The sequence below is a fragment of the Erithacus rubecula genome, assembly GCF_903797595.1.
Source record: "Erithacus rubecula genome assembly, contig: SUPER_Z_unloc_2, whole genome shotgun sequence".
In the NCBI taxonomy this organism is placed as follows: Eukaryota; Metazoa; Chordata; class Aves; order Passeriformes; family Muscicapidae; genus Erithacus; species Erithacus rubecula.
Window position 1 is genome coordinate 2,016,077 of NW_027635860.1, and position 13,988 is coordinate 2,030,064.

The 13,988-nt window shown below is 35.5% G+C and overlaps 1 protein-coding gene across 1 annotated transcript in view; it reads left to right on the forward strand.

The window, feature by feature from the left end:
* The window catches only part of ADAMTS19 (ADAM metallopeptidase with thrombospondin type 1 motif 19), a 129,091-nt gene that overhangs the window by 90,027 nt on the left and 25,076 nt on the right, over nucleotides 1-13,988 (forward strand). The window contains exons 13-18 of the mRNA XM_079331266.1: nucleotides 337-506; nucleotides 3,543-3,670; nucleotides 4,281-4,401; nucleotides 6,382-6,462; nucleotides 12,136-12,293; nucleotides 12,990-13,143. Coding sequence (XP_079187392.1) covers nucleotides 337-506; nucleotides 3,543-3,670; nucleotides 4,281-4,401; nucleotides 6,382-6,462; nucleotides 12,136-12,293; nucleotides 12,990-13,143 — 812 coding nt within the window. The remainder of the gene's footprint in view (nucleotides 1-336; nucleotides 507-3,542; nucleotides 3,671-4,280; nucleotides 4,402-6,381; nucleotides 6,463-12,135; nucleotides 12,294-12,989; nucleotides 13,144-13,988) is intronic.

Below are 13,988 nucleotides of genomic sequence, written 5' to 3' on the forward strand. Positions count from 1 at the left end.
GTCCCTTTGGCTTCCAAATAGAGAAAAATCATCTCAGCTATATCAAAACTGTACCTGAGTTCTGCCTGAACTCCTACTAGTCCTAGTGCTTTCTTAGGGCTTAGTGTAAATCATGGTTTAGCACTCTTCACACCTTATATGTAGTGTAACAAGTACAGAGAGAAGGGAAACATGTTCTATTCTGTGACTTCAGTTTTTCATGGCTGATTTCTGAATGCTAAGTATCAACAAAAAAGCCTGCTATTTTTAATTTGTGTCTAGCGTAAGTAAACTATATTGTAAGTTTGACAAAATATTGCCAACAGTAAAGGGTTGTATTCATGCCATCTTTTCTAGTTCAGGCCTTGAAGGAGAGTGTCATGGGCCCACAATGCAGTATAGGGTTTGTGAAAATCCTTCTTGTCCTGCTGGTGTGCCTGCCTTTAGGGACTGGCAGTGCCAGGCTTTCAGTGTCAGATCTTCATATCAGAAGCATGTGCACCAGTGGCAAGCTGTCATTGATGATGGTAAGTATAAACCATCTCCCTTGTTCTTATTATCTGCTTGTATGGCTTGTAGCTTGTTGATATTGATGTTAGTCAATAAATATATAGTTAAAACTAAATCAAACAAACAATTCTCAAACTCAGTATTTTTGGTCAGTTATTTTAATTTCACAGACAAGATCTAGTGGCACTTTTGTATGCTCTAGAATATTTTGGTTTTTGTTCCTGTTGAATTTGTCATTCCTTATAGGTCATGACTACATTTGACTGAAAATTCAGTCAGCTTTTTCCTTTTTAATCAGAATCTTAATATGAAGTGACTCAGAAATACTGTTTTCTAGTGTAATGCTCCATCATTAAATATGTATATATCAAGGGGTTTTTTACCTACAAAGCCAAAAAGACAATGCAAATGTGAGCCTTTGTTTTTGAGCAAGGAGACAACTTCTAGCTTAATTTAGTGAAAAACACATATCAGTGTTTGATTTGGCAGCAATATGTAGATAATGTATGCTGTAACTTCACTAAGATTTCTGTAAATCCTAATACCTATTGCATGCAAAGTCCTGACATACTGTATGCATGCTTCCATGCAACAAACTTGCTTGCATACCATGTCATTAGGAAAATGCTCAAGTGCAAGTATATTAAAGATCAGACTGACATTATCTGCAACATTAATGTTGGTGTAAACCAAATTCCGTCTTGCTAGAAAAGTGAACAGTAATTTCCACCCCACTGAATTTTCTGTGAATTTTTGTGTTCTAATTTATTTAAATTAGAAACAAATGGGGGAAAAAAAGCACTACAAAAATACACCAGTTATGAGAGCAGTTGACTTGAGAACTTCACAAAATCATAGCAAGCCATAATAAAGAAAACCCTAGAAAGACACAGGAGTACTGCAGGTGTGTGTTACCAAATTTTAAGGAGTTCCTTACTCCAAAAAATTTTTATTGTTGAAACAATTTATCAGAAACATTAGAAAGCATAGAAGCATAGAAGACTGTTTCACTATCAACATATTGTAATATATATGCCTAACTCAAGAAGGTGGTTTTCATTTTTTCTAAGCCTTTTCTCAGGATGCCAAAGGGAAAACTGGTGGTACTATTTTCATCAGGCTTGTATGTTAACTCATTTCATTGTAAAAAGAACTCTCTCCAACTATTACATAGGTACTTATCAAGTAAATTAGTTTTGTTTTGCTTTACTAGATTTTGTTTTAGCACAGGAACATATGTTTTGTTTAAGTCTGGCTTTGAATAATATGATTTCATTCAGATGAAAAAATCCTGACATTCTCCTGTGCCATGTTAATGAGTACAGATGGTTGTTTTCATCTAACTTTGTTATCAGTGATCCTGTTATCTCGAGGTGTCCCTCAGGAGAAACAAAAGTGGACCAGCCATTGTTCTCAAATCCTTAGTTGTTTGCTCTCCTAGTGGACACTAACTGTGCACCCTGTCCAAAATAGTTGCTGTATGAGATCTCCTGTAGTCTGCCGGAGTTGCCTGGTGTTGTTTAGTTGCTGTCTTTTTGAGTTCAGTGTCTTTAAAATTGTGCTTAGGTCATCAATCATGAATTCCTTTAAAAAATGCTGATACATGCTTAAAGCCTGCAGGGAACTTTGAGGTTACTATTTAAGTAGTATAACTGGAATGCAGAGGGCACAAACTCAGGCAGCTTTTTAGCTGGAGATGGCTTGTGTCTGACTAGCTTCACATGTTGGTAGAAGAGACCACATCTGGTCCTCTAGTGATACCCTGAGGCTCTGTCAATTTTAGTAATTTAAATGTGCCCAGACCACTCTCTGTTGTGTAAGTCAGCTGGCACAAAACTCCTCTGTCTGTACTTTTCTACTCCTTTGCATGCTAAAACTACTTTTTTTGAAAACAGTCCTTTGCAGATGGCAATTTCCAGTCTAGACTGAACTGGTGCTAGTTAGCACATGCAAAAAACTGCAGCATAGACTGTTTTACAGTTCAGCTGTATAGACAGTAGAATTCCAGTGCCCCTGAATGTTTCCTGGAACTGTTTAATTTACTAATAAAAATGCACTCCAGGAATCTAGAAGTCAGGATGAAGTCAGAGTGGCATAGACTGTGTCCAAGTGAAATCAGTTTCAGGTTCAGGATTGACTTTTATCCTTTTAAAAATCTGCAACAGATTTAGGAAGAAGTTTAAGTCAGTCGTTTGTGAATAAAGATATGAAAAAATCCTGTAATTTTGTACTCAGTTTTTGTACTCAGTTTACCATTGAGAAGAGACTTCATTTCTTTTATTTGGTATTATTTTCACAGTGGTGAAACAAGCTTCATTGTTTATAAATGTGGCCATTAGGAATACTTGGATACATAGGTTATCACTACATTTTTATGTTCTTTCATAATTAGAAATTATTTACAGAAAGTTTTAGAAATTTAGTAGAAAATTGCTTGAACTTCGTAAAAAATATTAGTAATAATGTTTCCAGGGGTCTTGTGGGTTGCTTTTGGTTTGGTTTTTTGTTTGTTTGTTTTTTTTGATTTTTTGGTTGGTTTTTTTTTTTTTTTTTTTATTGGTTGGTTGGTTTTTTTTATGTGAACTTTGTAAATTCCTGTCTTTTTCTTCCCTGGGTGTGTCAGTTGCTTCATTTTTTTTTTCCTTGACCTGCACAGTTGTAAAGGCTGTAAAGTGTTAAGTTTCTTTTTTTAACGAATATTTATGATCTGCCAAAAATACAGGAGAATGAAAGTATAGATTACAACCAAAATATTCCAACAGCTGTAATGTGTATATTCTTAATTGCATCAACAAGCATGACATGAGTACTATGTAGGCCAAGTTTATAGCAGCAGCATACTGTAGGAAGAAAAAAACTCAAATTTTTCAAACAGCTAAGAGATGGATCAAAATCTTTTTTTGTTTTCTGTGTGTCTGAGATAACTTTTGCTAATGTAGATGCGTGCCACACATGAGCAAGTGTCAGCTTTAGCAATAGTGTTGAGGACAATTCTGTATTTCAGAAGTTACCTTTTTCCAATAAAGCATTCTTTTCCATTTCTGCTGCTGCAGAAAAGCCATGTGCTTTGTTCTGTTCTCCGGCTGGAAAGGATCAGCCTGTTCTTCTGACAGAAAAGGTGATGGACGGGACTTCCTGTGGCCAGCATGGGCTGGATGTCTGTGCAGACGGCAGATGCCAGGTATGAATTACTGTTTCCAACTTGGGTATACAGGCACACACCAAGCACACATGTATATTAAGACTTTAAAAGTTTTTTATTTCATAACAGCCTGCATGTATTAACTTTATTGCTGTTGTCAAGCTACCCCTGGTATTAATTGTAGAAATGTGTCTAACTGTAACGTGGAGATGCTTGAGTAAACTTAATTTGTTTTAAATTGAATGCTTTTTAGCAAAACACAGATACAATTTATGTTTACATATTTTAGACCTGTTTATGCCCTATTCAGAATAAGTCCTTAGGCTGATATTAGTGGCACTTTACCACTGTGGGCATGGCAAAGAACCATCCATATTTTGCGTAGAAAGCAGGAGAGGCACGTTGTATTCTCTTATTAGGAAGGCCTGTGTGGTGTGTGTTGCACTGTGGGTCTGATGTGCCACAGGTCCCACCAGGAGATGGGAATGCAGTGGTGCTTCTCTTGGAGAGCAGCTGGCGGAGTTAGCCAGCCACACAGGAAGAGGCAATGCAATGCAGCAATCTACGCAAAGTCATGGAGGAGTTCTCTATGGGACAGATCTCGGCCATGAGCCTGTGTCTCAAAAGCTTTTATTTCCTTCTCCCACAGAAATTTGGCTGTGATGGTATATTAGGATCTCTGGCTCGTGAAGATCATTGTGGTATATGCAATGGTAACGGAAAGTCATGCAAAGTTATTAAAGGGGATTTTAACCATACCAGAGGAGCAGGTAATGTCTGTTTCTTTATTTCAAATATTAAGGAAACCAGTGGCTTTTTAATTACATGGTGCATTGGGAAATTTAAAAAGCTGTATTTCTTAAACTTATGCAGATCCTCAAAAGAACTTTAGATCCAGTTTTTTAGAGATGATGAGACATTGAGGAAAAGAATGCATAAGTATTTTAAAACTTGTTGCAAAAATATTGCACATTATTTCAATTGCAAAATGAAGGGAATATCTTACTTTACTCTGTTTTATAGGAGAGACTGATTTTTAAGGGATATGAGAAATTAGGCTTATATTTTTAGTAAATAGAGTGTTTTAGTATTTAGATTCATTTAGTGTTCTTCAAAACAAATATCCAAATTATGATTTTTTTAAATCTAGAGTAATCTTACTGAACTAAGCCAGACAATGAAAAATCATAAAGCTGAAGGCATGAAGAAGTCTAATACCTCTTCATTACTCATTATTTTATACTAATAATAACATATCATAACAAGCCAATAGATTTGCTAATGCAAAATGAGCATGAGATGTCCAAATGCTGCTCTGATCTGTCCTGTGAATGGGAGTAACTTACTGGCTGCAGTACAATAATGTTCACAGAGTAGAGAATTGAAATCCTAATAATGTGAATCTTGCACAGCATATGCAAATCTTTTCTTTGAAAGAGCATTTGACCAGCTATCAGCATTTGTTTGCCATTGCATTTTCAGTTTCTTGACTAGAAAATGTGCAGAAATTAGGGGTGGTAAGTAAATGACAAAAAAAATACTGTAATTAAAAGCAGACTGCATATATTTGAAAAGTAAAGGACTTCAGTGGATTTTTGACTGAAGTATAGTACTTTAAGAAAGAGGGGAAAGTTGAGCAAAGTCTTCAAATGTTTATGTCTGGCCCTCTCAAGCGGAATGTAAGGCAAAGCAAGGATTCCAAACCCCAGATGAGTCTGGAGAACTGCAAGATACAAAAAACAGCAAAGAAGGTTCCTGCTAATAAAATCACTTTATGTCAGTCTCTTCTATTGCTAATGTGAATATCCACACACTTTCAAGTTTTTTTCACGGTGCTGTGTCAATCCTAAGTATTGTGGTATTGCCATCTTAACACCTCTAACTTATTTTCCTTCTCAAGAAACTGTAAGCAATATTTACAAAGTGTTATTAACTCTTATTGAAATGAAAGATGCTGCCTTAATTTTCACATTTCAGAATTATTGAAAAAGTATTGTAAATGTTAAATGTTTTGATGTAGAATATCACATAGCTACACATAATAAAAGATAGGTGTATGTTTTCCCTTTGTGAAGCTTACCTGGATAATCTAAAATATGTGGTTATTTATTAATGACATTCCTGCCTGCACAGTGGTTTCCACTTGCATTGCATTTTCACTGTGTTTTACTTAAAGCAATTAGTTCAACATCCTCTTAGTCCACACTATCAAGAGACAATCTCAATTTGAAGCAAATAATTAATAAGTAGTTTTCAAAAACAAAACCTACTATAACAGGGTTTGAATATGTTGAATCAATAAGGAGATGGAACAAAAAATATATAAAAAAAGCTAAAAACTAAGGAGTGGAAGGATGCTTAGATTTTAGTGCTATACCATTTGACTTTACATGCTGAGTGAAGCTGGAATTCTTTTATACTCATGTGGTGGTCATGATGACACTGAGCTACTTAGGCAGGAATGACTTCACCTGCTCCAGCCACAGTCTCCAAGCCTCACTAATTCTTGGTATGTTTTACTGTGCCATACTGTTTTAGTTATATAGTGTTGTATATAAATTACATGTAATGCACAGTTCCAGAGATTTTCTTCAATTTGGCAAGAATCTTCAAAATATTGCTATACAAATTATAACTTGCTACACTTAAAAAGCAAAATAGGGGAGAAGAGATGAGAAAACACAGAAGATGTACTTTTCTATGCTTTTCTGTTTTTCTTTTTAACTTGGGACATCTGGTCTCATGTTTAGGTTATGTGGAAGCTTTGGTGATACCTGCAGGAGCAAGGAGAATCAAAGTTGTGGAAGAAAAACCAGCTCACAGTTATTTAGGTAAATATTATATATGTATATATACCATCTTTTAATGAAGTCTAAAGAAGATGTTTAGGAGAGTGTGTTTTGATACCATTTTTGTTACAGAGTTTAAGTGAATATCTGAAATATCATAATTGGTATGGTTTTGTGCAGTGCTTAAATTTAAATTGATAGAGATATAGTATGAGAAATAAGACAATGATATAAAAAATTCCCTGTTTTGGTCACTGTCCTTAGTTATGTTCATAAGTAATATTTGCATTTTAAGAAATGTTTGAGTATTCTCAGCACTTCCATTGAGAGAATGTAGCAGATGGTGAATCTTAATTTTGACAGTTTAGGTTACCAGTGGGTGACTGCTGGTTTGCCTTGATGCCTGCACCTTCCAGGGTGGCTTAGAGATCTGGACTATTTAATTGCTCCCCAATGAACCACTGACATGAATATGCAAGAGCGTTAAAACAATAACTGAAGTTTGTCTTTCTATGGACATTTGTGGAGAAGAGAAATACTATTATTTATTTCCTTATACTATTATTTATTAGTATTTATATGTAATGAAAAAAAAAAAAAAAAAAAGAGCTGTCATTGCATTTAGGGAAATTTATTCCTTCTTCTTGCATAGCAAACTGTTTTAACCCTTACTCCACAAAAGGCAAAACGAATGAAATGGTTTTTATGCCCATAAAATAGCGTCAGTCATAGTGCTCATTTGTGAAAGCTCCCAATTAGCTCCTGGTTGCTTGCTATTTTAATTTTGTTTTCATTAAATTTACTGGTTTATATCTGAGTGAGAATCAGCCAGTATTTCTGTGCAGTATCTTTTGTTGAGCCTTACACCTTTTTTTTTTTTTGTAAGCCTTTGTGGGGACCCAGTAACAGGTCCATTGCCATATCTTGAATTAAAACGTGTGTTGTTGCACCTTTTTTTTTTTTTTCACTAGGACAAGGTATTTAAACTTTCTTCATTTATAGGTTATTTTGAAAGCATCAGGATCTGAATTGCAAAGGAATAGTTTTTGAATAGGCATAGCATAATGAAAGTTTTGGGGTGAGAACTTAAGTCTTTAATCTTAGAAACAAGTTTCTTCACAATACTGTAGTTAAAAATATGAAAGGTAAAACATATTAAATTCTTCCACGTTTCTGATTGGCTTTCTATTTTATAGTTCTTTATGCTAATTTTATGTGGCACCATACTTGGTTCTGTACTTGAAATTAGTCAATACAGACCAACACTATTTTGTTTTACTAATTGTCATAAACACATTTTAGGACAAGGTTTGGAGATAACACAGCTCTCTATACAACTAATAATTGTGTAATTGGAGATAAAGTGTAAACACAATGTATTCCAACATACAGTAGTAGCTGTTGTTTACAGGTCAATTTTAATTGAAGGAGGATTTGATCATTGTTGTACAGCACAGGTCAAACACAGAAGGAGTCAAAATACAGTGCCCTTCTCTGGATTTGCTTGATAGTCAGGAAACAGAATCATTATGATCTGGAAACTGCAGTAATTTAGCTTAACTGATTAGTAGAACTACAGCCCACACTAGCAGCACCATTGGATAATTGTGTTGTTGAAACAAGCATTCAGAACAGATGTCTTATTTGTGTGAAGTCTTTCTTTTATCAGTATAGTATTTAGAAGTGGGAATTATTTGTAGCAGTGTAGTGGGTGGAGAGTGTTTATTTAAATAAATAATATTTCCTAAAGCATAAACTTACTAATTTTTGAACTAAAAATTATTATTTTTAGATATAGCTTTGTTACTTATTTTTAAAGACTGAATTAGCAGTGGTAACACTTTTGAAACTTGATTCACTATCAGATACTTAAAAAAATTATTATAAGAACAGCAATAAAAAGTTGTTTCAAGTGTTATCTAGATTCCTATGGTATAATACCTTTTCTGTTGCTAAATTTTCCTTTATGTTTGGCAAGTGTTACAAGTTTTCAAAAAAGAAATTAAATATAGAATACAAAAAGGAAAATTAAAATTCTTCTGTCTTAGAAGCCTAGGCTTTGAAATTAGAGAACTTGAAATTAGAACTTTGAAATTAGAGACACTTGAGTAATGGCAGGACAGGACCAGGCTTTACAATGAGTTAATGTGATGGGTTAGTAGAATGTAACTATAAAAATTAATTACAATCCTAACCCATAAATTCTTTTTTGCTGATCAGAAATGAGAGAAACTGTTCTTTTTTGGCTGTACTGAAGAAGTGGGTTAACTGTGTCATTATTTTCAGATATGTGATCAGGCTCCCTCAGGGGGATATATCTTCACATTTGCAGTGTAATACAGTATGACACTGTAATTGTCAATGCTCTTATCCAGCCTCTAGGTGTGTTGTGCTCCATGTGATTTCTTTTATGAAATGCTTCCTAGTTAAAAAAAAGAGCATGTTGGACCACATTTTGAGACAGGAGGGTGTGGGAAAGCAGATGGTGTCTGAAAAATTTTGAATCCCTCATTTCTGGCAATGTTAATAGTTTAAAAATACCTAGAACTAAATCTGTTCAATCTTTGCATAGAGTGTAATTTCAGATTTCAAGGAAAGCCAGTTGAGAACCTGGTCCCATCTTCTTCCACCCTGCAGAGCAAAGCAGAGACCAGAGTCCACTGAGACTAAAGCATGTTTGCCTTTCATATATAGAGGATCATAGGAAATGGTTGATAGCCTACGGATAAAAATTATGGGCCAGGCTAATAAAGGAAATTCCTTTGATAGGGGCTACAACAGGCTGCCTAACCAAGCAGAGTCTGTTGATGAAGTGCTCTTACTTCAGCTACAGAAATCATACTTCATGCTTGCAGTCTTTGATCTGGCTCAGGAATTTCAGTAACCTGGTATCTGCTGAAAAAAGAGCACACCAAGCTGTAAACAGTCCAGGAGTGTTTTGAGGATAAGTTCTTAATTGAAATTATAGCCCAGGGTAATAGTGTTCCTGGACACTGTTGGTTGCTTCCCAGAAAGATGAACTATTTAGAGAGTTTGGTGGCAGCCTAGGCTGCAATGATCATGCCTTGCTGGAACTCATGATTTTTAGGGATCTGGGCCAGGGAAAGACTAAAGGCAGGACATCATGCGAGTGACCTTTCAGTTATCTAAGGAATTGATAGATGGCACCACCTGGAAAACTGCCCTTGGGTAAGCAGGAACAAAACAGAACTGACATCTCTTTAAAGATTTTGGATAGTAGCTTTTAATAGCAATTAAGGATATTTTTTCCTAAATTGCGGAAGCATTTGATTATTCCAACATATAGGAAATCAGGCAAGGAAGGCAGGAGAGTAGCGTGGGTGAGTAAGGACCTCCTGGTCAGACTAAAGTGCAAGAAGAGGATGAACAAGCTGTGAAACCAGGGGCATATATCCTGGGGAGTATATAGGGATACTGCTCATATATGTGAGGATAAGTTCAGGAAAACTAGGGCAAAGGTAGTGCTGATTTTGGAAAGGAATGGGGAGATTAATAAGGGTTTCTAGAAGGTTTTTAGTCAGAAAGGGAATAAATAGTAAAGAAAATATATGTACCCACAACACACACTAAAAAATAATCAGGAAAAACTAATGACAGTGGGCATGGAGAAGGCTGCAGTGCTTTGCAATTTTTTTACTCTGTTTCAGTGGTAAACAGTTTTTCCACATCTTTTATGTCCCTCAACATCAGGGCAGAAGATCGTGGAATGAAGTTCTTCCCATCATAGATTGGGTTTAAGATCACCCAAGGGACCTGCACATATGCATATATATGGAACCTGAGGGAGCTTGCTAATGTAGTTATCAAGGCACTCTCAAGTATATTTTAAAAACCACAGCCTGGTTAAGTCCTCACTGGTTGAAGAAAAGAGACTATTTGCACCAAATTTGAAAAGGATAGGGTAATAAAGAGGACACTGGCAGCTAGCAATCAGTCAGCATTGGCCCTTCTGTTTTCAAAACTAGGTGGCTTTTCAGTTGTAGGTGTATTGCTTGAAATACCTTATGTTCTGAATGTTCTTCCTATTTTGGGTTACTTTGTACAGAGCAACCTCCTCTGTCAAAAATTAGGAATAGGAGTATGTGTGCAGTATGGAAAAAAACTCAGTGAACTTGCTTACAAAACGGGTTGTGAGAGAGTGAAGAACAGAAGCTGCACTGCCTGAATCCAAGTCCAAATTCAAGACTTGAGGACACACTTTCTGACTTTGTCTAAGACCAGTGACTCATACGAGAAATCTGAAAGCAGAAAATGCAAGATGTGGCATATTTCTGTATTCTGAGCTGGGATTCCAGTTTCCTGCACATGTCTGCATGCTATGGCACACTCATTCATTGTAAAGACCAGACAGAATGATTTCTGCTGCTCTCTGGGGAGAGGATGCTGCTCCATCTGAGCAGCATGACCCGGCTGGACCTTGCATGTTCGAGTGTATTTTTTTAATTTCTCCACCAAGAAGAGGATTAGCTCAAACAGTTTAAACACTAAATATAACTTAATTACTATTAACAATTGAATGCTTAAACTTAAAATACTGGTTTTTAAATCTTGTAGAATCACTAGTTCTTTTTAGTACAAGACTGGTATGCAGTGTTAATGGATTTTATAGTCTTAACATCTATTACACACTGCTGCAGTGGTACACATCAGTGGTGTCTTGTTCAATTGGATTCCTGCCAGTCCATAGGCCTGTTGCCATTGTTTCCCATGGAAACAAAACATAACAGTATAAATATGAATAGGAGAGGACATGATTACAGGAGTGACTCACAATAACTTACAACTTTAAAAAGGGAAATTTTGGAACATGTGGAGGTTCTCTTACAACATTCTGATGCCAAACATGCAATTTCAATGAATTCAAACGTGTAAAACTTCTTGTGCAGAAGGTGTCTTGAAGTCTATTTCACATGATTATTCAGAACTGATTGGAATAAAATGAAATGAAATGAAGTGAAATGAAATGAAATGAAATGAAATGAAGTGAAATAAAATAAAATAAAATAAAATAAAATAAAATGACATAAAAATTACAAATCATTCTCAGAATAATCTATTTCATTTACTATAGAAAACTAATGTAAAATCCTTTGTTCGCAGTGTATGGAATATATCTTAGCTGGGTTGAGAAATTATTTAGCCAAAAAGAACAGGCTTCTTCTTTTTGCTTGAAGTATACAGTTAGGTGGAGAAAATATATACATTCTTATCACTTTCTAAGGTGCAGAAAAGGCAAGTGTGGTTATTAGAGAGGGAAGAATTCTGAACTAGATTTTTTTTTCAGCTTAGTTCCACAAATCTTGAAGAGTCTCTTGTGAAAATTGTGTTTCCCATGCTTTTATGGATTATAGAAATGGCCACTCTGGGATCAGAGAATAGTTCCCTTTGCCTTAAGGTAATTCAGTGTTCAAATTATGAATTATATTAGAGCCTGTCAGTCTTTTCAGGCATTGAAATGCTGATATTAATGTCAGGTAATGTTAAGTACATAGATTTTGCCAGGCATTTCCTCCAGAAGGTGTTTCTGAAGCACATACTGACTGTAGTTCATGTACAATAGGATCCATAAATATCTTTGCAATCAGAGTTAGGTGAATTTCACCCACTTTTAATTTATCCAAACAGGAAGTGAGAGAAGAAAATCACTACTGAACAGACACGTTTTTTATTGGGCTTTTTTCATGTATTTTGCAGCTCTTAGGGATGCTGGAAAACAGTCAATCAATAGTGATTGGAAAATAGAGCATTCTGGAACATTCAATATTGCTGGGACCACAGTCCATTATGTTCGGAGAGGTCTCTGGGAGAAAATATCAGCCAAGGGTCCCACAACATCACCCTTACATTTACTGGTATGACAATTCGGTTTTTTTACTTGATTCCCATGATACAGCATATTAACTAATATTTTTTACAGACTCCTCAAGAGAATGAGATTGATGTAAGATATACCTGCTTTTTGTATTTACATGTATATCTACAAAAGCGGGAAGGAGGGGGTGAGGAGAGAGATGTCTGTCAGCCTGCTTGTAAAAAAATGCATTTAAATCCAAGAGCAATCTTTAAGTTGTTGGGGGAAAGATTGAAAGTCTAAGCATTCCCACAAGTGTCATAGAAAGCTGATGTGCCAGGTAAGGAGAGAAATTCAAATTAATTTCAGGTCATCTTAATCCTGGCTGACTATAGCACAGCATCACCTTTTCAGAATTGCAATCACCAAATTCTCCATGAAAAAGTTGAATTTTGATGCATTTCAGTGTTGGAGAGGAAAAGTTAATAAGGAAAGAAGAAAGGTGATAGGGAAGTACTTCACAATTCAAATACTTTAAATTAAAGGAATTTTCATAATAAAGCAAAATGTTTTTTCCCATTGGCTTGATTTGGATACTCTAATTCATTCATTCTAGCAAATCCATTAGGAGGGCTGAAAGGCAATTGAGCATCAAGTCATTCTGTTGTGCTTTTCAAGGTGATCTACTTGCAGTTTGGAGTTTGTCTTCCATAGTGTCTGTGTATGTAGGAAGTTTTTCCTTCTTTGTATCTCGCAGGTGCTGCTCTTCCACGACCAGAGCTATGGTTTACACTATGAATACACAATCCCACTGGATCCTCTGCCTGAAAATCAGAGCTCTAAAGTACCAGAGCCCCTTTTCATGTGGACACATTCTACCTGGGAAGACTGTGATGCTGTATGTGGAGGAGGTAAAATAAAATAAAAGTGTACAAGCGCAAACACACACACACAAACATGCACATATATCACAAATGAACATGTGTATACAATATGCATGTATATACACAGTGCAAACGTGTGTATGCAATATGCACCGTATGTATAAACTCTGTGTGTTTATATATAATTATGGTTCTCATGGTCAGTGTGGTATATTTAATGCTAATATCCTCACTGTGGCTTGTATTTTACCATACAATGTAAATATATGTCAGTCTTGTGCTTTCTGATTGTTTTAAAATTACTGTTATAGATCTAGAAAAAGATGGTAATGAAGGAACAAAATCTAGACTAAGAAGCAAATTCAGGACACTGTTTCCAAGAAGAAATACAAGTGCAAGAGCTAGAACAAGAATAGAAAGTGCATTCCACTCTGTTTTTGGAACTACTGAAGATAAATGATCTGTAAGAGACATTTCAAACCACAGAAAAGCTGAATCCCATTCTCAGATCAAATAAGTACAGTTAGTAACATGAGTTGAGGATGATCCAGAAACATATGGAACAAATATTGCAACAGCAGATATTAGTATGCCAATGTGATATTTTTCCTATGTTTATTAACCATAAAAAATGTGATTTTGGAAGAACAAAATATGATTCTGAAAACAAATATTGGAATATGTACAGTATTGATGTAACAAGAGTCTTTAAAACTGTTTTCTATCTGAATTTGTCATCCCTTCAGAGCGGTTTTCTATAAGATGTTGCTTAAAATGAAAATTACACTTAAAAAACACTTCAGAGAGGTCTTGGGTGTTTTTTAATAAATGCAGCGTACATTGATCTGTTCATGCTCTTGTACAATTAGTCA